Below are 27,982 nucleotides of genomic sequence, written 5' to 3' on the forward strand. Positions count from 1 at the left end.
CTTTCCAGCTATGTCACAGGTATTAGTATATATTTCAGTGCCCTTTTTGTGGTTATGTTTGTTCTCTGGGAGGCATTATGTATAGTCAAGTCATTTTTCTTCTGACCCTTTTCCACCTTCAAAGTATGTATCAGCTGGGTACGGTGGCTCACCTTTAATCTCAACACTTTGGCAGGCTGAGGCTGGTGTGTCACCTGAGGTCAGGAGTTCGAGACCAGCCTGGCCAACATGGTGAAACCTGGTCTCTACTAAAAGTTCAAAAATTAGCTAGGTGTAGTAGTGGGTGCCTATAATTCCAGCTGCTCGGAGGGCTGAGGCAGGAAAATCACTTGAACCTGGGAGGCGGAGGTTACAGTGAGCTGAGATTGCGCCATTGCACTCCAGCCGGGATGACAAGAGCAAAACTCTGTTTCAAAAAAAAAAAAAAAAAAAAAAAAAAGAAAGAAAGAAACGTATTACTTTTACTATGTGATGGAACATGTTTCTACCTCTTGCTTTCTACTATCTCTACTTCAGTGTGTGTCCTCTACTCCCTATTTGTCTAATTTTGCTGTCCTCTTCCCTGCAATTCTCATTTTTCAAAGTGGGCATGATTTTCTTTTTATTGTAATGGTAAATTTCCAGTCTTATGTCTCTGTCCTAAAACATTTTTTCACAACACTGATTTTTGAATTCTCTAAAAGATGAATATAAAACTGTGTATCTGAGCTCCTTTACCATGTATGCTTTCAGATAGATGTTATTATGTTTGGAATCAGAAACTAAAAGTGAAGACAGTATCAGTAAAGCCATGAGGAATGTTAGGACACTTCTGTCATGTTTTGGGATAGGGTCTTAAGGTGTTAAGGCTTTAGGAAATGAAGCGGTAGCTGGCAATTTAGGTGTAAAAAACTGCTTGGAGAAATGATGCCTCACTTGCTTTTTGAATGGTAAAGCAGTAAGCTTTATTAGGAGATTAGAGTAGTAGTATTTCATTGGCTAATAACTTTTTAAAGCAGGTCTTCAGAAAGAAGTTGTTGATTCTTTTAAAACATTTTTTGAAAAAAAAAAAAAAGTTTTTTGGGGGAGATGGGGCTCACAATGTTGCCCAGGCTGGCCTTAAACTCCTGGGCTCAAGCAATCCTCCTGTCTCAGCCTCCTGAGTACAGGGCACTACAGGCACACACCACTGTGCCCTGCAGAGTTGCCATATTTTTAAATATGTTATTAAACCAAACATTTCTTTAATAGAAAGACATCTGTAGGGACATGGATGCAGCTGGAAACCATCATTCTCGGCAAACTATCGCAAGAACAGAAAACCAAATACCGCATGTTCTCACTTATAGGTGGGAATTGAACAATGAGATCACCTGGACACAGGAAGGGGAGTATCACACACTGGGTCCTATTGTGGGGAGGGGGTGGGGGGAAGGGATAGCATTAAGAGATATACCTAATGTAAATGATGAGTTAATGGGTGCAGCACACCAACATGGCACATGTATATATATGTAACAAACCTGCACGTCATGCACATGTACCCTAGAATTTAAAGTATAAAAAAAAAAAAAAATCTGTAAGATTACACCTAAGTAAAGAAAAAAAGATTTAATTTACAAAGTTTTTGCTGAGTGCGGTGGCTCACACCTATAATCCCAGCACTTCGGGAGGCTGAGGCGGGTGGATCACTTGAGGTCAGGAGTTCCAGATTAGCCTGACCAACCCCATTTATAGTAAAAACACAAAAAAATTAATGGCCGTAGTAGCGCTTACCTGTAATCCCAGCTACTTGGGAGGCTGAGGCAGGAGAATCGCTTGAACCTGGGAGGTGGAGGTTGCAGTGAGCGGAGGTTGCACCACTGCACTCTAGCCTGAGCTGTTTCAAGAAAAAAACAAAAACAAAAACACAAAAAAACCCTTTTTTTCTCTATTATTAGTGAAACAACGCATGATTATATTCTCTTTATAAAATATAAAACATGGAATGATATATCTCAGTTCACTTTCACATTTTTAGGACTTTTAAAATTCATTTTTTTGTGTGGAAAACACGTAATTATTTTTGCGTGTATATATTTTGCATATGTGGTATTATATGTTTTTTCCATTTCAAGAATGAAGTGTCACCATATTTAATTATATAGATGTGTATATATACACACACACGTATATATGTAATTTAACTTTACATATTTTGTACCTGTAGCTTTTCAGAGATACGTGAGTTCATAAGTGAAAGAATAGGTTAAATATTTTAAAACTTTTTTTATTCCTGCAGTAACTTTTATTACAAGTCTTATCAATTTTAGTGCTTTCCATGTTAATAGTAAAGAAACATAAAAAACATTTTAGGATTATAGCAAAGTCAAACTGACTGAAGTTTGGCATTTAACTTGATGATCAATTCCCAAATCACAAGAACATTCGCAGTATTACGTTTTGAGGATTATCACATGTGTTCTCTTGCAGATGTGAAATTCCACTTGTGGCCTTTTGAACCAGTTGGTGAGCCAGGTTAAAAATTACATCTGTTAATTATAAATAGTATTTCAGTTATATCGTAGTTCAGTTGACCTGAGTATGTTTTTTTTTTTTTTTTCTAAATTAGTAGGTAAAGTTGGAATACAGCTACATGATTTGTCTTAGGAACTCGAAACTGCAAGTGAGAATGGTTTCAAATGAACCATGTTATATATAATTATGATACACTTGCATACTAGATTGAATATGCACTGTTTATGTCAAACCGATAATCTCTCAGTGACACTTACCTTTTTTTGCTAGGCACTGCTTTTATATTGGCATCTTTAACATGAAAATGAGATTGTAGTCCTTAGATGATCAAGTTTTTCATCAATACTCATGCCATTTTCTGGTGAAGTTTAAGTTGAGTGGTTGAATCAGTTTCACATAACTTTTGACAGGTGAGGAAAAAAGTTGTAAGATACTAATTTCTTAATCAGACAGCTTCAAATTGTTTAAAAGTAGAATAGGTCGCTTTCCTCAGTTAAGCCTTTGCTTTTGAAATTTTTTACTGCAGGAACAACATTATGGAACGGACTAGCATACATGTGTTTTGTGAGCAGTAGTTAAATGTTACATACATAAAACTTAGAACATGTTAGAGCTTAATTTTCTGGTTTCTGATTTTATTGGTATGTGTAATAGAATATTTGAAAAGTTTATTGGTTTTAATTATGCTTAAATATCGATATTCTTGCTGTAAAATTTGACTAAGTACTGCAAAAACAAAGCAATTCTTTCACTGATGTTAAATTGTAGAGGGGCTGGCCTGTGTTCAGAAGTTATTCTTTAGAAATTTTGTTTTTGAGACAGGATCTCACTCTGTTGCCCAGGCTAGAATGCAGTGGCACGATCATGGCTCACTGCAGCCTTGACCTCCTGGGTTCAAATGATCCTTCCACCTTAGCCTCCCTAGTAGCTGAGACTACAGGTGCACACCACCATACTTGGCTAATTTTTTTACTTTTAGTAGAGACAAGGTCTCACTGTATTTCCCTGGCTGGTCTTGAACTCCTGGGCTTAAGTGATCCTCTGCCTTGGCCTCCCAAAGTGTTGGGATTACAGGCATGTGCCACCATGCCTGACCAGAAGTTCTTCTTGAAAAGTTTAAAAAATTGTTGCACTATTGCATGTTTTGTTTTCACCTTTATTTACTTTATCTGTTATCACCTTGAAAAGGCAGTGAATAACTACATTTCCAGTTGCATGTGTGTTCTTTATTGATGGTTAATAAATTATTATGCATTTCTATGTATAAATGGATTTCATAAAAATTAATTTTTGTGCTCTAAAGATTGGAGAGGAGCTAGTAATATTTCTGGGCCTGTGCTTCTGGGAGAAGGGAGAAGTATGAGCCTCAAGAGAGAAACCTAAATAATTTTTTTTTTTTTGAGACGGGGTCTCGCTCTGTCGCCCGGGCTGGAGTGCAGTGGCCAGATCTCAGCTCACTGCAAGCTCCGCCTCCCGGGTTTACGCCATTCTCCTGCCTCAGCCTCCCGAGTAGCTGGGACTACAGGCATCCGCCACCTCGCCCGGCTAGTTTTTTTGTATTTTTTAGTAGAGATGGGTTTCACCGTGTTAGCCAGGATGGTCTCGATCTCCTGACCTCGTGATCTGCCCGTCTCGGCCTCCCAGAGTGCTGAGATTACAGGCTTGAGCCCCCGTGCCCTTCCGAGAAACCTAAATTATTAATTAAAGAAAATTAAAAGAATAAAGTTAAATTTTCACAAATTAAACAGGATAGAATTTGAGGGAATGTTTTTTCATTTTATCAGAAACAGAGACTTGGAAAGGGTTACAGTTTGAAAATACTCTGAATATCTATATTTGATTACAGGAATACTGTTTTGTATATCAACATTATATTAAAAGTTGTATTCATCCTGTCTTTATCTCAGACTTGTATCTTATGGCAGGCTTCAGACTAAACAAATAAGATTGTGCTAATAACTTTGCAAAAATAAAGTTGACTAAGGTACTCTTATATGCCAGAAAGTGATGAAATGCTTTGCGCCGAGATTGCAATTGAGCTTGAAATATAGGATGGGTTTTTTGTCTCCTAATTCATAGATCTGGAATAAAATTTATGATCTATGAAGACATCATAATCAGCTAAACCCTGTCTATCCCAAGCATAATGGTTTCCTCAGCTCTTAGATTAAGTTGTGTAAGAGACTCTCTTTATTTTGGGCAGACATGGTCTTGAGGTAGCAGAGGTGGGGAGTTTTTCTGCTTCTGAAACATTGTTCTGGCTCTCTATAGATTGTTCACAGCATATAGAAATAGAAGGATTTACTCACTAATGTGGTTTAACACTAACCCCTTTAAGGGGGAGTGTTCCTACTGTCCATTGAACCTCAAAGTCAAGTCAGTTAACGGATATATCAGTGTATATATGAGGCTATTTTGGCTCTCTCCTTGTCTTTGAAGGAGAAGCTTCTATGCTACTATTCTTTCTTCTTGTCAATCCCCATATTTTATTTATTTAGGCAGCTATTCAAAGATTCTTGCCACTCTCCTTTTGAATCCAGTCTGATCTTTTCACATATTTCCCTCCTGGTACATTTTTCTGGTAAATCGCTTTAGCTACAAAACGCAAGGCATCAAAGTGTGGTAGAATACCATTCTGCTTCCAATTCAATGTGTGACCTAATATTAGCAAACTCTAGGCCTTTTCTATAGCAGAACTTGAAGGACAGAATTCTTGAATTGATCTTAGATTTCTTAAGATTTTCTGGCTTATTTCCATGAATTCTTTATTCAAAAAATACTATGTTTAATGCAATAGGTATAATTTAGGTTCTTGATGCATATATATATATATATATATATATATATATAATATATATATATATAGATCTCCTAGCCTTTGAGTTATTTCAGTATAACTGCAGGGGACGAGGGGTAGAAGAGAATTTCATATGTAACTATAATATTGTATGGTAAGTGTTTTAGTAGAGCTATGACAGAGTATGAGAGTACAGTTGAGTGATTTATTTTTCTCAGAGATGACATGCAAATTGTGTTCCTAAGTGTATTAGTAGGAATTAAGCAGGCAGACAAGATGAGGAAAGCCATTCTAGATAGAGGAAATTGAAAAAGCAAGCAGGAATGAATGGGATCTGTTTAGCTAATCAGACAGTATATCAAAGATACAGGGTAGATGGTGAAGGCTCATTAGCCATGAGGCTAGAGAATTGGGTTTTATCTAAAATACTTTTAAATAAGGTACTGAGATATCAAATTTATGTATTAGAAAAATAATTCTGGAGGCATTCTAGGAGCTGGATTAGAAAACAGTAATGATCCAGCAATCCTGCTACTGGGCATTTATCCAAACAAAAGGAAATCAGTATATCAAGGAGGCATCTGCACCCCTGTGTTTATTGCAGAACTATTCACAATAGCCAATATATGGAATCAGCCTCGGTATCTCAACAACAGATGCATGGATAAAGAAAATATGGTATATATACTCAATCATATACTATTCAGCCATAAAAAAGAATGAAGTCTTGTCATTTGTGGCAACATGAGTGGAACTGGAGGACATTATGTTAAGTGAAATAAGCCAGAAATGGAAAGTTAAACACCACAAGTTCTCACTTATATGTGGGACCCAAAAAAGAAAGTTGATCCCACAGAAGTAAAAAATATAACAGAGGATATTAAAGGCTGGAAAGGGTAGGAGGAAGGTGGTGGTGGGGGCTGCATGTTAGGGAGAGATTTGTTAAAGGATAAAAAATTCCAGCTAGATAGAAGGAATAAGTTCTAGTGTTTCATATCACTGTTGAATGAGCATAGTTACCAATAATATACAGTTTTAAATAGCAAGAAGGAGGATATTGAATATTCCCAACACAAAGAAATGATACATGTTTGAGATGATGGATGTGGTAATTACCGTGATCTGATCACCATACATTATATGTATCAAAACATCACTATGTACCCCATAAGTAGGTAAAATTATTATGTGTAAATTAAACCAATAAAAACATCTTAAAAAGGTTAAAAAAAAAACCAGTGGATTTGAGGACAAGGCTGTTAAGATTTTTTAAATAATAATCTATTATTCTAATTTTCAAACACAGTGGATGATTAGAACTACCTAGAGAATGTGTTAAGAATACATTGGCTCCATACATTGAGTTCCTCATGTCAATTTTGTGTATTTTTAATTCTTGTGTTCCTAGCTGGTTCTTTTTCAAATCTACTGTATCACTTTTTACAGTTTACTGTTCCCTGCTGAAATTTCAAGCTTGGCCTTTATCTCCTTGAACATAGTAAGTATAGCTATTTCATACGTCTGGAAATTCCAGCATCTGGAGCTCCTGTAGGTCTGCCTACATCAAATATTGTTTCTGATAGTTTTGGCTAGCAGATGTTATTTTATCTCTTTGTGTGCCCAGTTACCTTTGCTTGACTGCTCGGTGTAATATTTCAAACATACAATATTTGAGACATCATGTATGGAAAGCAGTTTGAAGGCTAACATGATGTCATCCTTCAGAGATTTGATGAATGTTTCTTGGACAGTGTATGTCTAGCTGTTGGTCCATTCAAATGAGGCAAAACTCGAAGTGCCAACTCTTTTGATCATTTTTTAAAATTATTAAGTTGTGTAAGTTAGTTTTTGGTTGTTAAACCAACTTTGCATTCCAGGAATAAACTATGATCAGTCACAGTTATTATTCACCTTGCCTATTTCTGGATTAGATCTGCATATATATATATTTAAATGTAAAAACTATGGCAGTTGTAGGTTCATAGCAGATTTGAGGAGAAAGTACAGAGAGTTCCATATAACTCCTGTCCCCACGTACACACAACCTCCTTCACTGTCAGCATCTTGCACCGCAGTGGATCATTTTACAACCAATGAACTTACGTTGACACACTGTCACTCAGTCTGTAGTTTACAGTAGCATTCATTCCCAGTGTTGTACATTTTATGGCTTTGGACAAGTGTGTAATGACATGTATCTATCATTGTAGTATTACACAGCATAGTTTCACTACACTAAAAATTGTGCTGTGTGTATTCATCCTTCCCTCCCCCAATCCTCTGGAAACCACAGATCTTTTTCTTGTCTCCATAGTTTTGCCCCTCCAGACTATTACGTAATTGGAACCAGACAGTATTTAGCTGTTTCAGGTTGGTTTCTTTCACTTAGTAATATGCATTTATATTTCCTCCATGCCTTTCCATAGCTTGATATCTCATTTCTTTTTAGTGCTGAGTAATATTCTATTATCTGGGAACACCACAGTTTATTTACCCATTCACCTACTGAAGGACGTCTTAGTTGCTTCCAAGTTTTGGCTGTTGTTAATAAGTCTTCTCTAAACTTATGCGTGCAATTTTTTGTGTGGTTTTATGTTTTTTTTTTTTTTTTGAGATGGAGTCTCGCTCTGTCTCCCAGGCTGGAGTGCAGTGGCCGGATCTCCGCTCACTACAAGCTCCGCCTCCTGGGTTTATGCCATTCTCCTGCCTCAGCCTCCTGTGTGTAGCTGGGACTACAGGCGCCCGCCACCTTGCCCGGCTAGTTTTTTGTATTTTTTTAGTAGAGATGGGGTTTCACCGTGTTAGCCAGGATGGTCTCGATCTCCTGACCTCGTGATCCGCCCGTCTCAGCCTCCCAAAGTGCTGGGATTACAGGCTTGAGCCACCGCGCCCGGCCCGGTTTTATGTTTTTAGTTCATTTTGGTAAATACCGAAGGAAGTGATTGCTGGATCATCCAAGAATATGTTTAGTTTTTCAAGAAGCTGGCAAGATATCTTCCAAAGTGTTGGTCCCATTGTGCATTCCCAGCAGCATTGAATGAGAATTCCTCTTGCACCACATTTTCTCCAGTATTTGCTGCTGTCAGTGTTTTGAATTTTGGCCATTCTCATAGCTGTGTAGTGGTGTCTCATTGTCTTAATTTGCAATTCCCTAATGACATATGATGTTGAACATCTCTTCACGTGCTTACTTGCCATCTGTATATCTTCTTTGATGATATACAGGTCTTTTGCTCATTTTAAAATCAGATTGTTCAATTTCTTATTGTTGAGTTTTAAGAGTTCTTTGTATATTTTGGATAACAGTCCTTTGTCAGGCATGCCTTTGGCAAATATGTTCTGTCTTTCTATGGCTTGTCTTTTCACAGAGCAGAAATTTTAAATTTTAGCAAACTCCAGCTTATCAATTATAGTAGTCTCCCCTTATCACAGTTTCACTTTCCACGGTTTTGGTTACCCATGGTCAGCTGCAGTCTGAAAATATTAAGATATTTTGTGTGCTTGTGTGTGTGTCTGTGTATGTGTGCATGTGTGAGTGTGTATGTGTGTGTGTGTGAGCGAGAGAACACATTCATATAACTTTTATTATAGTATTTTGTTATAATTTCTCTATTTTATTGTTAATGTCTTATTGTGTGTAGTTTATAAATTTATAAAGTTGATAAAACATTATCATGTATAGGAAAAAACCACATACAGGGTTAAGTATTATCCGTGGTTTCAGGCATCCACTGGGGGTCTTAGAACATATTTCCCAAGGGTAAGGGGGACTACTGTATTTTAATTTTTATTTTTTTGTAGATCATGCCTTTAGTATTGATCTAAAAAGTCATCACCATACTCAAGGCCATCTAAATTTTCTGTGTTATCTTCTAGGAGTTGTATAGTTTTGTACTTTACATTTCGGTCTGTAAACCATTTTGAGTTAATTTTTATGATGGATGTAAGGTCTGTGTGTAGATTGATTTTTTTTTTGCCTGTCAATGTCCAGTTGTTCCAGTACCATTTGTTGAAATGCGTATCTTTGCTCCATTGTATTGCCTTTGCTCCTTTGTCAAAGATCAGTTGACTATATTTATGTGGGCTTATTTCTGGGATCTCTATTCTGTTCCATTGACCTATTTGTCTGCTCTTTCTCCAGTGCCACACTGTCTTAATTGTTGTAGCCTTTTCGTAAGTCTTGAATTCTAGTAGTGTCAATCCTCTGACTTTTTCTTCAATATTCAGTTGGCTGTTCTGGGTCTTTTGTCTCTGTGTAACTTTAGAATCAGTTTATCATTCCCAAAATAATTTGCTGAGATTTTGATTGGGATTATGTGGAATCTGTAGATCAAGTTGAGAAAAGTTGACATCTAAATGACATTGAGTCTTTTTTTTCTTTTTGAGACAGAATTTTGGCTTTTGTTGCCCAGGCTGGAGTGCAATGGCACGATCTCAGCTCACTGCAACCTCCGCCTCCCAGGTTCAAGCGATTCTCCTGCCTCAGCCTCCTGAGTAGCTGGGATTATAGGCATGCACCACCATGCTGGGCTAATTTTGTGTTTTTAGTAGAGACGGGGTTTCTCCATGCTGGTCAGGCTTGTCTTGAACTCCTGACCTCAGGTGATCCACCTGCCTCGACCTCCCAAAGTGCTGACATTACATGCGAGAGCCACCGCACCCAGTGAGTCTTCTTAATCATAAACATGGAACATCTCTTCATTTATTTTGTTCTTCTTTTTATCTTTCATTAGAGTTTTGTACTTTTCCTCATACGGATCTTGCGTATATTTCGTTAGACTTATACCTAAGTATTTCATTTTTATGGTAGTATGTTTTAAATTTTAAATTTTACTTGTTCATTGCTGTTATATTGTAAGAAAGTGATTGACTTTTGTACATTAGCCTTCTATCTTGTAAACTTGCTGTTATTGCTTATTAGTTCCAGAAGTTTTTCTGTTGATATTTTTGGACTTTCTCCACAGACAATCATGTCGTCTGTAAACAAAGACAATTTTATTTCTTCTTTCCTAATTAGTGTAACTTTTATTTCCTTTTTCTATTGCATTAACTAGGACTTCTAGAACAATGTTGAAAAGCAGTGATGAGTGGGGACATCCTTGCCTTGTTCTTGATCTTAGAGAGACAGCTTCTAGCTTCTCACCATAAAGTATGATATTAGCTATAGGTTTTTTGTAGATTTTCTTTATCAAGTTGAGGAAGTTCCCCTCTATTCCTAGTTTACTGAGAATTTTCATCATGAATAGTGTTGGATGTTGTCAAATGCTTTTCTAACATCTATTGATGTTTTATCATGTGATTTTTGTTCTTTAGCCTCTTGATGCAATTGATTAAATTAATTGATTTTTTTTAAAACATTGAACCAGTTGTGCATACCTAGGATAAATCCCACATGGTCATGGTATAGAATTCTTTTTATACATTGTTGGATTAGATTTGCTAATATTTTCTTGAGGATTTTTTGCATTTACGTTCATAAGAGATACTGGTCTGTACGTTTCTTTTTTGGTAATGCCTTTGTCTAGTTTTGGTGTTAGAATAATGCTGGCTTCTTATAATGAGTGATGAAGTATTTCCTCTGCATCTCTCTTATGGAAGAGATTATAGATAATTGATATAATTTCCTCCTTAAATATTTGGTAGAATTCATCAGTGAACCCATCTGGGTCTGTGCTTTCTGTTTTGGAAGATTATTAATTATTGATTCAGTTTCTTATGTTAGTTTGGGTATATTTCAAGGAATTGGTTCATTTCATTCAGGTTATCAAATTTGGGGCATAGACTTGTTCACAACAGGCCAGGTGTGGTAGCTCGTGCCTGTAATCCCAGCACTTTGGGAGGCCAAGGCGGGTGGATCACTTGAGGTCAGAAGTTCGAGACCAGCCTGGCCAACGTGGTGAAACCCTGTCTGTACTAAAAATATTAGCTGTACTAAAAATATTAGTTAAAAAAATAGCTGTACAGGGTGGCATGCACCTGTAGTCCCAACTCCTTGGGAGGCTGAGGCAGGAGAATTGCTTGAACCCGGGAAGTGGAGGTTCCAGTGAGCCAGGATGGCACCTGGACAACAGAGCACAAGACTCCATCTCAAAAAAAAAAAAAAAAAAAGAATTGTTCATAATATTTCTTTATCATCCTTTTTAATGTCCTTGGGCTTTGTAGTGATGTCTCCACTTTCATTTCTGATATTGGTAATTGGTGTCTTTTTTTTTTTTTTCTCTTAGTTATCCTGGCAAGAGGATTATCAATTTTATTGATCTCTTTAAAGAACTGTTAGCTTTTGGTTTTGGTGATATTTCTCTACTGACTTCCTGTTTTTAATTTTATTGATTCCTGCTCTTTATTTTTTTCTGCTTCCTTTGTAATTAATTAGCTCGAATTTTTCTTGTTAAGGTGGAAACTTAGATGATTGATTTTAGATCTTCTTTTCTCATATATTCATTCAAAGCAATACTTTTGCCTCTAATACTGTATTTGCTGCATCTCACAAATTTCATAAGTTGTATTTTCATTTTCCTATAGTTAAAAGTATTTTAAAATTACCCTTAAGATTTCTTCTTTGACACATGTGTTATTTAGAACTGTGTTGTTTAATCTCCAAGTATTTGGGGATTTTTCAGGAATCTCTGTCTGTCAATTTCTAGTTTAATTTCATTGAGATCTGAGAGCAGACATTTTATGATTTCTGTTATTTTAAACTTGTTAAGGTGTATTTTGTGGCCTAGAGTATAGTCTGTACTGGTCAATGTTCCATGTTAGCTTCAGAAGAATGTTTCATCTGCTGTTGCTGGATGCAGTAGTCTACAGATGTCAATTACATGCAGTTGACTGATGGTACTGTTGAGTTCAGCTATGTTCTTACTGATTTTCTGACTGCTGGATCTGTCTATTTCTGATAGAGGCTTTAAAGTTTTCCAGTGTAATAGTAGATTCATCTGTTTCTCCTTGTAGTTCTACTCGTTTTTGCCTCATGTATCTTGACCACTTTGTTTTTAGTTGCATACATGATAAGAATTGTTATGTCTTCTTGGATTATTAACCACTTGATTATGTAATGCCCCTCTTTATTCCTGATAACGTTCCCTGCTCTGAAGTCTGCTCTGTCCAAGATTACTATAGCTACTCCTGTTGTCTTTGATTAGTGTTGGGATGGTATATCTTTCTCCATCCTTTTTTAAAAATCTGTATGTGCCTTTATAGTTAAAGTGGGGTTTTAAAAAATTTAACTTAATTTTACTTTAAGTTCCAGGATACATGTGCTGAATGTGCAGGTTTGTTACGTAGGTGTGCATGTGTCATGGTTGTTTGCTGCACCTATCAACCCATCATTTATGTTTTAAGCTCTGAATGCATTAGGTATTTGTCCTAATGCTCTCCCTCCCCTTATCCCCCCACCCCTGACAGGCCCCTGTATGTGTGTGTGTTGTTGTTCTCCCTGTACCCACGTGTTCTCATTGTTCAACTTAGAGTGGGTTTTTTGTAGACAACATATGGCTGGGCCTTGTTTTGTGATACATTTTGACAGTCTCTGTTTTTTCATTTGTTTGTTTGTTTTGTTTTATTTTTGAGACAGAATCTTGCTCTGTTGCCCAAGCTGGAATGCAGTGGTGCAGTCATAGCTCACTGCAGCCTCAAACTCTTGGCCTCAAATGATCCCCCTGCTGTGGCCTCCAAAAGTTCTGGGATTATAGGCATGAGCCACTGTGCTTGGCCTCTCTGTGTTTTAATTGGTGCATTTAGACCATTGATATTTAAAGTGATTATTGATATAGTTGGATTATTATCTCTCATTTCTGTTACTGTTTGTTAGTTGTTGCCTTTATAATTTGTTTCCGGTTTTGTCTTCCACATCTTTTCAGTCTTTAGTTTTAATTGAACATTTTGTATTATTCCATTTTCTCCCATTTCTTAGCATATCAGTTATACTTCTTTTTTTAAAACTTTTTTTGGTGGTTGTCCTGGAGTTTGCAGTATGTATTTATAGCTAAGCCAACTCCACTTTCAGGTAACACTATACCTGAAAGTGGAGTTTCATGTGTAATGCAAATACCTTGTAATAACAAAACATTCCTAATTCCTGCTGCGCATCCCTTTTATTACTGCCGTTTGTTTTACTCGCATGTGAGCATACACACACATGAGCATACATAATTAAACACCTTATTGCTGCTATTATTTTGAGTAAACTGTTGCTATGGTTTGAATGTTTATGCCCTCTAAAATTTATGTTGAAATGCAATCCCCACTGTGGCAGTATTGAGAGGTGGGGCCTTTAAGAGGCGATTAATTCTTTAAGAGGATTAATCTATTTTACAGGATTAATCCATTAATAGATTAATGGATTATTGGATTATCATAGGAATGGGACTGGTGACTTTATAAGAAGAGGAAGCAAGATCTGAGCTGGCATACTCAGCCCCTCACCGCATGATGCTCTGCACCACCTCAGGATTCTACAGAGCGTCCCCATCAGCAAGAGGGCTCTCATTAGATGTAGCCCCTTGACCTTGGACTTCTAACCCTCTGTAACTGTTAAGAAATAAATTCCTTTGAATTTTAGGTATTCTGTTATAAGCAACAGAAAATAGAATAAGAAAACTGTTTTCTGTTAGATCAATTAAGAATAAGAAAAATTTGAGACCTGCCTGACCAACATGGTGAAACCCTGTCTCCACTAAAAATACAAAAATTAGCCGGGCATGGTGGCACACGCCTGTAATCCCAACTACTTAGGAGGCTGAGACAGGAGAATCGCTTGAACCTGGGAGGCGGAGGTTGAGGTGAGCTGAGATCACGCCACTGCACTCCAGCCTGTGCAACAGAGTGAGACTCCGTCTCAAAACAAAAAACAAAAAAGAAGAATAAGAAAAATACCTTCTTTAAGAAGAACTTCTTTTAACATTTTCTTGCAAGGCAGGTCTACTGTCAAACAAATTCCTTAATAATTGTCCCAGAAAGTTTTTTTCCTTCACTTTTGAAGGATAACTTTGCAGGATACAGAATTCTAGGCTTGCAATTTTTTTTCTCTCAGCACTTTAAATATTTCTCTCTACTCTTTACTTGCGTTTCTGAGGATAAGTTCATATCTTTGCTCCTATAGGTAGGGTGTTTTTCCCTCTGCCTTCTTTGAAGATTTTTTGATCTTTGATTTTCTGAAATTTGAATACGATATGGCTAGAAGTAGGGGTTTTTAAATGTATGTTTATCCTATTTGATGTTCTCTGAGCTTTCTGGATCTTTGGTTTGGTGTTGACATTAATTTGGGGGAACTTCTCAGTCCATATTGCTCTAGATATTTCTTCTTCCTTCTCTCTGTCTCTCTTCTCCTCCCCTCTCTCTTGTCCTTTGTAGTGTTCCCAGTGTTCTTGGATACTCTGTACTTTTTTTCCCAGTCTTTTTTCTCTTTGCTTTTCAGTTTTGAAAGTTCTATTGTCATACCTCAAGTTCAGAGATCCTGTCTCAGCCATGTCCAATTTGCTAATGAACCCATCAAAGGAATTCTTTATTTCTGTTCCAGTTTTTTAATCTTTAATATTTCTTTTTGATTATTTCTTAAAATGTCCATCTTTTACATTATTCTTGCATGTTGTCTACTTTTTCCATTGAAGCCTTTAGTGCACTGCTCATAGTTCTCTTTAAAACTAATTCTGGTTTGATAATTCCAACATTCCTATCATATCTGACTCTGGTTCTAATGCTTGTTTAGTCTCTTTAGACCGTGTTTTTTTTTTTTTTTTTTTTTTTTTTACCATTTAGTATGCCATATAATTTTTGCTGAAAGGTAGATAGAATGTAGTGGATAAAAGGAACTGGTAAGTAGGCTTTCAGTAAGGTAGTGGTAAGATGTGGGAAAAGAGGAAGCATTCTATAGTCCTATGATTAGGTCTTAATCTTTTGGTGAACCTGTACCCCTGAATGATACGCTTCATAGTGTTCTGTTTTGTTTTTTTTTTCCCTCTTTGACAGGACAGAATGGCCAGAGGGAGCTGGAGTTGTGTATTTCCCTTCCCCTAGTTAGGTTGGAGCAGGTAAGGTTCTGGTAAAATAGTTTCTCCCGAGGGCAGACCTTGTTAAGAACAGAATGTAAAGGAGTATTTCAAAATAATTACTTTTCCTCTCCTGCCAAAAGCACAAGGGGATTTCTCCCCCACAGTACTCACTCTGAGGACCTGGTAGAGTTCCTGGAGGTAAAACTCACAAAAGTGTATGCAACTGGGTCCTCCTGGAGTTTTGTTTTATTTTATTTTTTTCCTTTTTTAAATACCTGCATATCCCCTGCAGTTCTAACATCAGACTTGTCCACGCTGAGCCTCCAACAGTTTGTCTATTACAGTTTATGTTTTCCTACTCCAGCACTGCCAGAGGTTTCAGCTTCTGGGTGTCTGCTCTGCTAAGTTGTGATTCTCCTTTATGTGTTTGTCTCTGCAGTTTTGGGGCAGTGGTTTTCTCTGTGGCTTCATGTCTCTGATGAATCTAAGAATAATTATTAAATTTTCAGTTTGCTTAGGTTTTTACTTGTTAGGATGCAGTGGCAACTTCTTGAACTCCTGGCCTCAAAAGATCCTCCCACCTTGACCCCCCAAAATGTTGGGATTATAGGTGTGAGCCACCACACCTGTCCTGGAATGGCAATTTCTAAGCTGTATACATGCTGGAGTGGCAGTCCAGAAGTCAGTTTGCTAATGTTATGTTAGGAATTTTTGCTTCCATATTCATGAGGGATGTCAGTCTGTAATTTTCTTTTAATGCCTTTGTCAGATTCTGTTGTTGGGATAATACAATCATCATTTAATAAGTTGAGGATTGTTTCTTTTCTATTTTCTGAAATAATTTGTGTACATTGGTGTTATTTCTTCCCTAAACATTTGACAGAATTTACCAGTGAAATAATTTAAGCCAAGGTTTCTCAACCGCAGCACTTTTGACATTTTAGGTCGTGTATATGTAAATGTAAATGATCTAAATGTAAATATTGTGAGGGGTTTTCCTGTTACATATAGGATATTTAGTGGTATCCCTGGCCTGTAAGAATTCCGGTAGTAATTACTCCCCTTCACTTCTCATTGTGACAACCGAAATGTCTTAGACATTGTCAGATGTCCTCAAGGGGCCAAAGTCAACCCCAGTTGAGAATTACTGATCTAAGTGAAGTGTGGAAGTTTTTTGTTGTTGAGCATATTTTTAGTTATAAACTTAATGTTTTTCTTGACCTCAGACTGGGCTATTCAAGTTTTCTGTTTCTTCTTGAGTCGGCTTTGGTAACATGTCTTTCAACAGATTTTTATATTTCATCTATGTTGCTGGATTTATTACAATGAAATTATTCATATTTTCTTATTTTTTTAATGTCTGCTAGGTATGTAATACAAATGTGGATAGTGATGATGTCTCTTGCATTCCTGATTTTGGCAGTTTTTATCTTCTCTTTTTCATTGATCAGTTTTACTAGGAGTTTATCAATTTTATTATGTTTTAAAAGAAACACCTTTTGTTTCACTGATTTTTACTTCTTGATTTTGTATGTTCTATTCATTGATTTCTGTTCTTCATTATTTACTATCCACTTGCTTTGGATTTATATTGCTTTTTTTCTAGTTTTCTGAGGTGGGTCATTCATTTTAGACCTTTTATCTTTTTAATGTATTTTAAGCTACAGATTTTCCTCTAGCTATGCTTTAGCTGCATTCCATAAATTTCAGTGTTTTCATTTTCACTCAATGCAAGATATTTTTCCTTTCCTTTTGTTACTGCCTTTACTTATGATTATGTAGAAGTATGTTATTTTACTTTTAAAATATCTTGGGATTTTACAGATATGTTTTTGTAAATGATTAATTATGGATGGTCAGTGTCTCAGTCCATTTTCGTTGCTTATGACAGAATATTGGGAACTGAGTAATTTATAAAGAAAGGGAATTTATTTCTTACAGTTACGGAGGATGAAAAGTCCATAGTCGAGGGGCTCCATCTGGTGAGAGTCCTCTTACTGGTTGGAACTTTGCAGAGTCCCAGGGCGATGCAGGGTGTCATGTGGCAAGGGAGCTGAACATATGAGCTCAGGTCTCTTTTCCTTTTCTTATAAAGCTACCAGTCCCACTCTCATGATAATATGTTAATCTGTGAACAGATTAATCCATTAGCCCTCCTGACCAAATTGCCTCTTAAAGCCTCCCCCCATCCCCAGTACTATCACACTGGGGATTAAATTTCAACATCAGTTTTGGAAGGGACAAATATTCAAACCATAACAGACAATATATGTTATGCAATTTCAGTTTTTCTTCAATTTATTGAGACTTGTTTATGCCCCAAATATAGCTTGTCTTACTGAACGTTCCTTGTGTACTTGAAAACAGTGTATATTTTGCAGATGTTGAGTGAAGTATTCTATAAATGTCAGTTTAGGTCATGTAAGATGGTAGTGTTACATTTTTTATATTTTTAAATTTTTTTGCTTTTTCTACCAGTTACTGAGAGAAGAGCAATAAAATCTCCACTGTAATTTACTTGGTTATTTCTCCTTTCGTTTCTGTCAATTTTTATTTCCTGTTTTTTGAAGCTTTGTTTTGACGTTGTCTTGGTGAATTGCTCCCTTTACCATCAATGATACGTCCTTTTTGCTTTGGTAAGATTTGCCTTTATGAAGTTTTTATCTGACTTTATTAGCCACTGGAGCTTGTTTCCAGTTAATATTTTGCAGACATTTCTGTTTTCATCCTTTTATTCTTGTATCTGTCTTTATATTTAAAGTGGGTTTCTTATAAATAGCATATAATTGGGTCTTACTTTTGTAAGAACCTTACATGTAAGAACCTTACAACAGCGTACTGCTGTTACCTCCTTTCTGACTTTTGTGCTGTAAACTCCTTATTTACATTTACCAGTATATTTCTGTATTAAATGACCACATATTCTCTAAAACTTCAGGAAATGAGAAAACTGTCTTTTTTATTTGTCCATATTTATTATTCTTGGTGCTTTTTTTCATCTCTTTGTGTATATTCATGTTTTCATGTGATACATACTCTTTGCATGAATAATTTACTTGAAATTATATTGCTGGTCCTTGAAATTATATTGCTGGTCTCTATATATGTGTGTGTGTGTATATGTGTATATATATATACACACGCATATATACACACACACACATATATATATATAGTGGCATTTACAAGTTCACAGCATTTTAATTCTTACTGAAAGGCTGGATTTTATTATTGGCAATACTTAGTTTCAGTTGCTTTCCTTAAAAATCACTGGCGGCCGGGCGCGGTGGCTCAAGCCTGTAATCCCAGCACTTTGGGAGGCCGAGGCGGGCGGATCACGAGGTCAGGAGATCGAGATCATCCTGGCGAACACTGTGAAACCCCGTCTCTACTAAAAAATACAAAAAACTAGCCGGGCGAGGTGGCGGGCGTCTGTAGTCCCAGCTACTCGGGAGGCTGAGGCAGGAGAATGGCGTGAACCCGGAGGCGGAGCTTGCAGTGAGCTGAGATCCGGCCACTGCACTCCAGCGTGGGCGACAGAGCAAGACTCCGTCTCAAAAAAAAAAAAAAAAAAAAAAAAAAAAAAAAAAAAAAATCACTGGCACACTTCATCCTTTTTTGTTTGTTTTAATAAACTTTTTATTTTGGAATAACTTTAGATTTACAGAATAACTTTAGATTTTGGAATAACTTTAGATTTTGGAATAACTTTATTATTGTGATTTTGAAAAAATAATACAGAGAATTCCTAAATACCTCTCATTCAGTTTCTCCTAATGTTAACATCTATTACCCTGTACGTTTGTCAAAACTCAGAAAACTGACTTTGGTAGATTACTGCAGACTTCACTTGGATTTCACCAATTTTTCTATTAAAGACCTATTTCTCTTTCAGTGTCTAATCTGGAATACCACATTATATTTTGCTATTACAATTCCTTGGTTTCTATAGCTTTTGACAGTTTGTCATCTTTCCTTTTTTTAATGAACTTGACACTTTTGAAGAGTACTGGTCTATTATTTTCTAGAATGGTCTTCAATTTGGGTTTCTCTCATGATTTCCTTATGACTTGACTGAGTTTACCCGGGAGAAATATGGAGATGAAGGGCCCACTTTGTCTAAATTTTAGAAAATAACTGCCACTGCAGTTTGCAGTCAGTATTTTAAATAAAAGTAGTGTTCTTGAAAAAGACATCTGTTCAGTTTAGAACTCAAATAATTGCACAAGTACTTTTCCTTTGCACAAGTGTGTAATTGAGTTCTTTATCGGTACTTTTCCTTTTCTTTTTTGAGACAGAGTTTCGCTCTTGTTGCCCAGACTGGAGTGCAATGGCATAATCTCGGCTCACTGCAACCTCTGCCTCCTGGGTTCAAGCGGTTCTCCTGCATCAGCCTCCCCAGTAGCTGGGATTACAGGCATGCACCACCACACCCGGCTATTTTTTGTATTTTTAGTAGAGACGGAGTTTCTCCATGTTGGTCAGGCTGGTCTCAAACTCCCAACCTCAGCTGATCTGCCCGCCTCGGCCTCCCAAAGTGCTGGGGTTATAGGCATGAGCCACCTTGCCTGGCCCTGTACTTTTCCTTTTGTCACACAGAATGTTAAGAAGATGTTTACTCATATATAAATATTTAATACAATTAGTAATTTTTACGGTTTTGTCATAGACATTCTTAAATGAATCTGGCCGCTGCCCCCTCTTTTTTTTAATCCTTCAGTGCATATCTTGAAGAATACAGAGATCAGTAGTGCTATTGCTTTGATTTGTGATGGAGCACTGAGAGTTTTTGTTTTTGAGATAGTCTCTGTTGCCCAGGTTGGAGTGCAGCAGTGAGCTCATAGCTTACTGTAACCTAACCTCCAGGGCTCAAGTGATCCTCCCACTTCAGCACCCCCCCCCCCACCCCTATGCCCATGCAACCATACTTGGCTAATTTTTTAATTTTTTGTAGAGACAATGTCTCACTATATTGCCCAGGCTACTGACAATTTTATTCAACATTGCTGAGCACCATTAGTACAATTATCAATGCAATGACAAACTATTAACACTATTAGGAATATAGCTCTGACTTTGCAGACCCCATGAAAGCATCTCCTGAACACATAGGTCTTCTGATTACATATCGAGAAGCCTCCCAATTAGGGCTTTTATGATACTTATCTTTAATTTATCATGGTCTACCTTCAAATAACTTTATAGCACTTGAGTATAATGGAAGAACCTTACAACAGTGTGCTGCCGTTACCTCCTTTCTAACTTTTGTGCTGTAAACTCCTTGTTTACATTTACCAGTATATTTCTGTATTAAATGATCAAATATTCTCTAATTTTAAGAAATGAGAAAACTGACTTTTTTATTTGTCCATATTTATTATTTTTGGTGCTTTTTATCTCTTTGTGTATATTCATGTTTTCATGTGATACATACTTTCTGCCTGAATAATTTTCTTGAAATTATATTGCTGATCTGCTGACAACAAATTCTCTTAGCTATTGCTTGTCTGAAAATATTTTTATTTTGCTTTCACTTATGAAAGATATTTTCTCTGGTATAGGATTCTAAGTTTGATAGATGTTCCCTCTCCATTTTTTTTCCTTTAGCAATTTAAAGATTTTTCTATTGTCTTTTGACTGGAATAATTTTCAGGGAAAAGTCTTATAATCCTTTTCACATTCAGTCTTTTCTACATAAGTGCTTTTTTTCTGGCTGCTTTTAAAATATTCTTCTTAACATTATATTTTAGTTATGTTAATAACTATGATGTCTTTGGTGTGGTTTTATCTATATTCCGCCTAGAATTTATTGAACTTCTTGGGTCTGTGGGTGTAGTTTGACAACATTTCAGCCATTATTTTCTTGAATATTGTTTTCCCTTGTACCTAGACTCCAATTATACATAATTTAGGCTGCTTGATATTGTTCCCTAAAGCTCTGCTTATATTTCTTCAATTTTTTTCCCTTTCTTTGCTTACTTTTGGATAGTTTCTGTTGCTCTGTTCTCAAGTTCATTGATAACAATGCTGCAGTTTTTAATATGCAAGATCTGAAGTGAACATTTTACTGGGTGACATTGATCACAGATTAAACATTGCAGAACAAAGTAAGTTCATTGATAATTTCTTAGTTATGGGATAAATTAGCTTAAAGGAAAAATTACGTTAGACATGAACTAAAAAATGTTTGTAAATAAGCCGTAAAATATTCAGACTGGTGCACAAGAAGCTTGACTTCTGGACAGAACAAAATCAAACATCATTCAGCCCTCAGCAATCTAAAATTCACAGTGTCTTACATCCAACAAAGAATAGACCTTCTGGGTTTCTCCTGAATGTTTTGTGTATTCCCAATGATGACTTTTTATTCTGGTGGGTGATAATGTGAGTAATTCTCACCCCTGGGTAAGCTCTGGAAAGTGTTTTGCTTATAGCTCCTCAGGTTGTTCTTTCCCTGAAAGTTCTCCTTTGCCCAGCTTTGTAGGTTTTATGGTACACATGTGTAGATCAGTATTCAGCTAAAGATTCAAGAATACTGCTGTGTCGGTTTCTGGAGTTTTTCCTTTTTTTTTTTTTTTTTTTTTTTTGAGATGGAGTCTCATTCTGGCACTCAGACTGGAGGGCAGTGGGGCGATCTTGGCTTACTGCAACCCTCCGCCTCCTGGGTTCAAGTTATTCTCCTGCCTCAACCTCCCAAGTACCTGGAACTACAAGCACATGCTGCCACGCCCAGCTAATTTTTGTATTTTTAGTAGAGACAGTTTCAGCAAGTTGGCCAGGCTGGTCTCGAACTCCTGACCTTAAGTAATCCACCCGCCTCCCTTCCCAAATTGCTGGGATTACAGGTGTAAGCCACTGTGCAGGACCTGGAGTTCTTTCTTGATGGGGCACTTTCTTTTCTACTACTGTGTCCCCAAAATTCTAGCCCTTTGGCCTTTCCAAACTAAAAGTCAAACTTCCTTTGGGGTCCCCCTTCCTGCCCTGATGTTCATTCAGTATTGTCTCCAGGCACAACAGTTGAGTGATCCTCAGGCTCATCTTGTTTGTTCCCCCTTTGTCAGGGACTGCAGAGATTGCAGCAAGAAAGTTGGTGTGAATTACCCATTTCACCAAGCGGGAGTCTACCCTATGTCTCTGAAGAATTTTTTTTTTTTTGGCCAAATTGTATATACATAACTTTTAGGAATGTAGATGGAAATCAGTACTTATTTAAATTTCTCATTACATCTTCAAATCACATGGAGGAGGGCAGAACTGAGAGAACAGTAGAGAAGTGGAGTTGCTGATTGATGTTTATGCTGTGAACCTCTTGGTCAAACGGAGTCCAAAGTTAACTGATTGTATGGAATATTCAGTTTTAAAAACTCATAAATTTGCCTAAACCTGTTTGAGTTGGGTTTTCTGTTATATAATCAAAAACATCTTAATAAATAGCATATAATCTTGTGATGAATTTTGAAAATACTAGTGTTAATATTTGATAATTATTATTATTTTTGAGAGAAGGTCTCACTCTGTCACCCAGGCTGGAGTGCAGTGGAATGATTATGACCCACTACAGCCTCCACAACCTGGCTCAAGTGATCTCCCACCTCAGCCTCCCAAGTAGCTGAGGACTAGAGGCGCATGCCACCACACTTGGCTAATTTTGTATTTTTTGTAGAGACAGGATTTCAACATGTTGCCCAGGCTGGTCTTGAACTCCTAGGCTCAAGTGAGCTGCCCGTCTCGGCCTCCCAAAGTGCTGGGATTATAGGCGTGAACCTCCATGCCCAGCTGTATTATTTCTAATACCATTTGTAATTTTTTTTTTTTTTACTTTTTATTTTTTTATCCAGGAGTACTGCTATATAATTTGTAATTCTGATTGCATTAAGATGGCATGTTTGGCCAGGTGTAGTGGCTCAAGCCTGTAATCCCAGCACTTTGGGAAGCCGAGATGGGCGGATCATGAGGTCAGGAGATCGAGACCATCCTGGCTAACACGGTGAAACCCCGTCTCTACTAAAAAATACAAAAAAAAAAAAAAAAAAAAAAAAAAAAAACTAGCTGGTTGAGGTGGCGGGCGCCTGTAGTCCCAGCTACTTGGGAGGCTGAGGCAGGAGAATGGCATGAACCCAGGGGCGGAGCTTGCAGTGAGCTGAGATCTGGCCACTGCACTCCAGCCTGGGCGACAGAGCGAGACTCTGTCCCAAAAAAAAAAAAAAAAAAAGGTATGTTTAATTTATTCAGCAAATATTTAAGTTATTTTGATATGGAAATCTGTGCTATTTTCTGATAAAGATGAGCTCATACAATGTTTTAAAGCTTATTATTATTACTCTCTAGAATTTTACAGCACTTTTATGACAAGAATCTATGTGGAAAGTGCTAGAATACAACTTCTTATGTGAATGATGTTTGAGTGACAATTCTGTACAAAACTCATTCCTAGGTTGGGCGTGGTGGTCACACCTGTAGTCCCAGCACTTTGGGAGGCTGAGGTGGGTGGATCATCTGAGGTTAGGAGTTTGAGGCCAGCCTGGCCAACATGGTGAAACCCTGTCTCTACAAAAAATACAAAAATTAGCCAGGCATGGTGGCACATGCCTGTAATCTCAGCTACTCGGGAGGCTGAGACAGGAGAATGGCTTGAACCCTGGAGGTGGAGGTTGCAGAGAGCTGAGATTGTGCCACTGCACTCCAGCCTGGGCAATAGAGTGAGACTCTCTATCTCCAAAAAAAAAAAAAAAAAGCTCATTCCTCTCTTAGATACATAAATTATATTCTAGCTGCTTCATTTTGAGTTGCTTTATACATTCAATGTATACTTAATTCATGTTTTATAAAGGACAGCTTTCATCAAACTTGGCTTTATCCAAACTTGCAGTGATTTTCCATTTTGTTCATGATTAAGTCCAAATATTTTAGCCAGTGAAAGGCCCTGTAATTTAACCCACCCCTTTCTAATCTTATTTCTCATCATTTTTCCTATTAAGTGAGATTAATGTGTTTCCCTGATCCATGCCTTTGCTTGCTCCCACTGACCTGTTCTTTTAATGCTTTCTGCCTATCAGTACCCATCATTTTTGTTCCAGTTCTGATCCCATCTCTTTAGTAAGATCTTTATCAGTCATCCACCATGGCTATGAGTGATCTCTCGTAAAATATACTTTATTTTTTGTTGTTTACAAAGCCAATCAACACTGGTTTCATAAGGTAAACCAAAAGCCCTTCATTTCTAACCTCACTGTCCAGAGGAGAACCTCTTAATACTTCCTTAATAATTTTATGCATATTCAAATATGTATTAGCTTATTTGGTTATTACTAACTTTGGCCACCATATTGGAGAACACAGTTCTATAGGCTTAATTATATTTAACTTTGATTTTTCTTTTGGCAAGAATATTTCAAGAATGGCAATGTATACTTTATATTGCATCATACAAGAAATATACTGTCTGGGGATCTCCTTTTGTGATATTTAAGTGGATTGGGGATTCAGGCATTGTCAGTCTGATCTACCCCAATGAGCCTTTCACTGAATGATTTTATGAATCTCATTCTTTTAAGTTTTCATCAGCCAGGCACAGTGGCCCATACCCGTAATCCTGACACTTTGGGAGACAGGGCGGGAGGATTGCTTGAGCCCAGGAGTTCAAGAACAGCCTTGGCAACCTAAGGAGATTCCATCTCTACAAAAAAAAAAAAAAAATTTAATGTCATACATAGCTACTTTACTGCCTGTTAATATAGCAAGATAATAGATCGTTAAAAGGCAGGCTCTGGAGCCAAACTGCCTGCTGGTAATGACCTTCAGCAAGTGAGTATACATCTTTGTGCCTCAGTTTTTCTTCACTGGGAGGGGACTGACAGTGCATGGTTACATAGTGTCAGTCAGTGTTAGTTGTTATTAATATATTGGTTTAAAAGTTTGATTTTGCTGTCTATGTGCATAGCCTTTGTTTGCATGGAAAAATGTTTTATTGGATAATATTCATGGTATTCTGTTAGGTAGTGAAACCAGGTTACCTTGTAGGAAAATGAAATATCATTTAAATTATAACAAATTTATTATTTTTCTATAATTTTTAGTAAGAAAAACAGCAGAAAAGGAATTTATTACGTTGGAGTTTGTAATGAAGAAAAGAAACATTGAGCATGATTAGATACATATTCTAGATATTAGGAAAGAAAATTGGAAAAGCCAAAAAGAAATGAGTGACATTATTGCTTTTGATTATGAATGGCTGTGCGGTTCTTTGAGATGACAGTTAATAAACATAAGTGCACACAATCCTAAATAATTTGTTGGAGGAGAAGTTTCTAAAAACCCAGTGTGGTGATGCAAGGGAACTCTCAGATAAGCAGAGCATAGATATAGTAGATGGAAGGGAAGATGCAGAACTAAAGATGAATATGAAACTTTATAACAGTGGCTGAAACCACAAGGTAAGCTGAAGTTTATAAGACAACGTAAGTTGTTTTTTGAAAGTAATATCTCAATTAAGGTTAAGCTTCAAAAAGATCATCAAGGCCGGGCGTGGTGGCTTATGCCTGTAATCCTAGCACTTTGGGAGGCTGAGGTGGGTGGATCACAAGGTCAGGAGTTCGAAACCAACATGGAGAAACCAACATGGAGAAACCCTGTCTCTACTAAAAATACAAAAAAAAAAAAAAAAATTAGCCAGGCTTGGTGGCACATGCCTGTAACCCCAGCTACTCGGGAGGCTGAGGTGGGAAAATCACTTGAACCCGGGAGGCAGAGGTTGCAGTGAGCCGAGATCATGCCACTGCACTCCAGCCTGGGCCACAAGAGTGAAACTCCATCTCAAAAAAAAAAAAAAAGGAAAAACAAGATTATCAAATTTTTAAGAGGTACGAAACTATCAGATCTCATTTTACAATTGCCTGATTGAGTAAGGAGAAATAGATTTTGAGTTGGAAAGGATGTAACAGTAGTATTAAAAGAATTATAGGAAATTGTAGTTAAGCAACTAAGAAGTGAAATATCTGACCACTTTAAGTGCATTTTATTTTCTTCATATAAATCGGTCTTATCTTGCCACCAGTGGACTTGCATAGTTCATGAAATCATTGAGTAATATTTGAGAATGTAATGAAAAATATAACTAGTGCCTGGAGATGATCAGATGCTAGCTTAATTTTTTAGAAAGGAAAAAATGTGAGTACTGAAACTTGCAAGCTGGTAAACTTGGTATTGATCTTTGGCAAATTTCTATAAATAAATTTCAGAAGTTTGGGAACATTTGTGAAAGAATACTTGAATAGAGACATTTAAATGTGTTTACCATATATTATATTAAATTAATTTAGGATTATCAGGTTGGATGAATTAGAAGAATACTATAGAAAGTTTCTTTAGTGAAATATTTGACAGTCTGTGGCTACATTTTTGAATAAGATGTGTTAGCAAAGTGTTGTTTAAATTTAGAGTAAGTAGATCTATTTGTGGGCCGGGCGCGGTGGCTCAAGCCTGTAATCCCAGCACTTTGGGAGGCTGAGACGGGCAGATTACGAGGTCAGGAGATCGAGACCATCCTGGCTACACAGTGAAACCCCATCTCTACTAAAGAATACAAAAAAAAAAACCTAGCCGGGTCAGGTGGCGGGTGCCTGTTGCCCCAGCTACTCGGGAGGCTGAGGCAGGAGAATGGCGTAAACCCGGGAGGCGGAGCTTGCAGTGAGCTGAGATCCAGCCACTGCACTCCAGCCTGGGCGACAGAGCAAGACTCCGTCTCAAAAAATAAAAATAAAAATAAAAATAAATAAATAAATACATTTAGAGTAAGTAGATCTATTTGTAATAGTAGATTGAAATCCAAAACTATCATTATGTTTTGTTTTTAGTAGAGGTGAGGTGTTATCCCTTGCCCAGGCTGATCTTGAACTCGTGAGCTCAAGTAATCCTGCCACCTTGGCCTCCCAAGTGTTGGAATTATAGGCATGAGCTCCCAACTCCCCTCCACCTCCCCAAAAATTTTTTTTATTTTTTGTCTGCTTGATATTTTTACCAAATTATTTTTTGAATTGTATGTATCTCTTATTATAGCATAATACTCTTAATGATACAGATTTAATAATACAAACTATGTTGGAGCAGTTTCTGCATAAGGTATGTTTTAATTTACTCTAGGAATATGAAGCACGAACGGGGAGGACTTGTAAACCACCACCTCAGTCTTCAAGACGCAAGAATTTTGAATTTGAGCCACTTTCTACCACTGCCCTGATTCTTGAGGATCGCCCATCGTAAGTATTTTAGTGATAATTAGTAAAAGTGTTTATATTTTAAAGTTAAATTTAATTTTGTTCACTATTTTAAAAGATAGCGAGAAAGATACTGAGAGAGATACGCAAAGGACTTAATTTTTACAAAATTTAATCCCTGTTGTCTATCCTAAAACTATGTGGGGAGAATATATTTTTCTTGGGTTTTCTGTTTAGAGACAGGGTCTTGCTATGTTGTCCGTGCTGTTCTCAAACTCAAGTGATCCTCCTGCCTCAGTCTCCCCTTCCAGCATTATAGGCACGCACTGCTGGCCTTAGTAGAGAGTATATTGTTGTTGTCTAAGACTTAACACATATTTTCTAGAGGTCTCTGTGAGTTAGTATATGAAACATAATAAACTATTGGCTCTTCATGTCTGTTTCTATTTCAATTCTCTGCTCCTCCATTTTAACGTGATAGGGCAATT

The 27,982-nt window shown here is 37.0% G+C and overlaps 1 protein-coding gene across 2 annotated transcripts in view; it reads left to right on the forward strand.

The window, feature by feature from the left end:
* TBC1D12 (TBC1 domain family member 12) overlaps nt 1–27,982 on the forward strand; it is a 149,800-nt gene that overhangs the window by 52,590 nt on the left and 69,228 nt on the right. Inside the window, exons 1-2 of one of the 2 annotated variants that reach the window (XM_033225074.1) lie at nt 6,754–6,791; nt 27,421–27,536. Coding sequence is in view for 1 of the 2 variants with exons in the window: in XM_033225065.1 (XP_033080956.1) it covers nt 27,421–27,536 (116 nt within the window). In the remaining variant the exon portion in view is untranslated. Of the gene's footprint in view, nt 1–6,753; nt 6,792–27,420; nt 27,537–27,982 lie in introns of those variants that run through there. The other variant, XM_033225065.1, reaches the window with a different exon arrangement.

Source organism: Trachypithecus francoisi, unplaced genomic scaffold (assembly GCF_009764315.1).
Source record: "Trachypithecus francoisi isolate TF-2019V2 unplaced genomic scaffold, Tfra_2.0 Contig01436, whole genome shotgun sequence".
Taxonomy (NCBI): Eukaryota; Metazoa; Chordata; class Mammalia; order Primates; family Cercopithecidae; genus Trachypithecus; species Trachypithecus francoisi.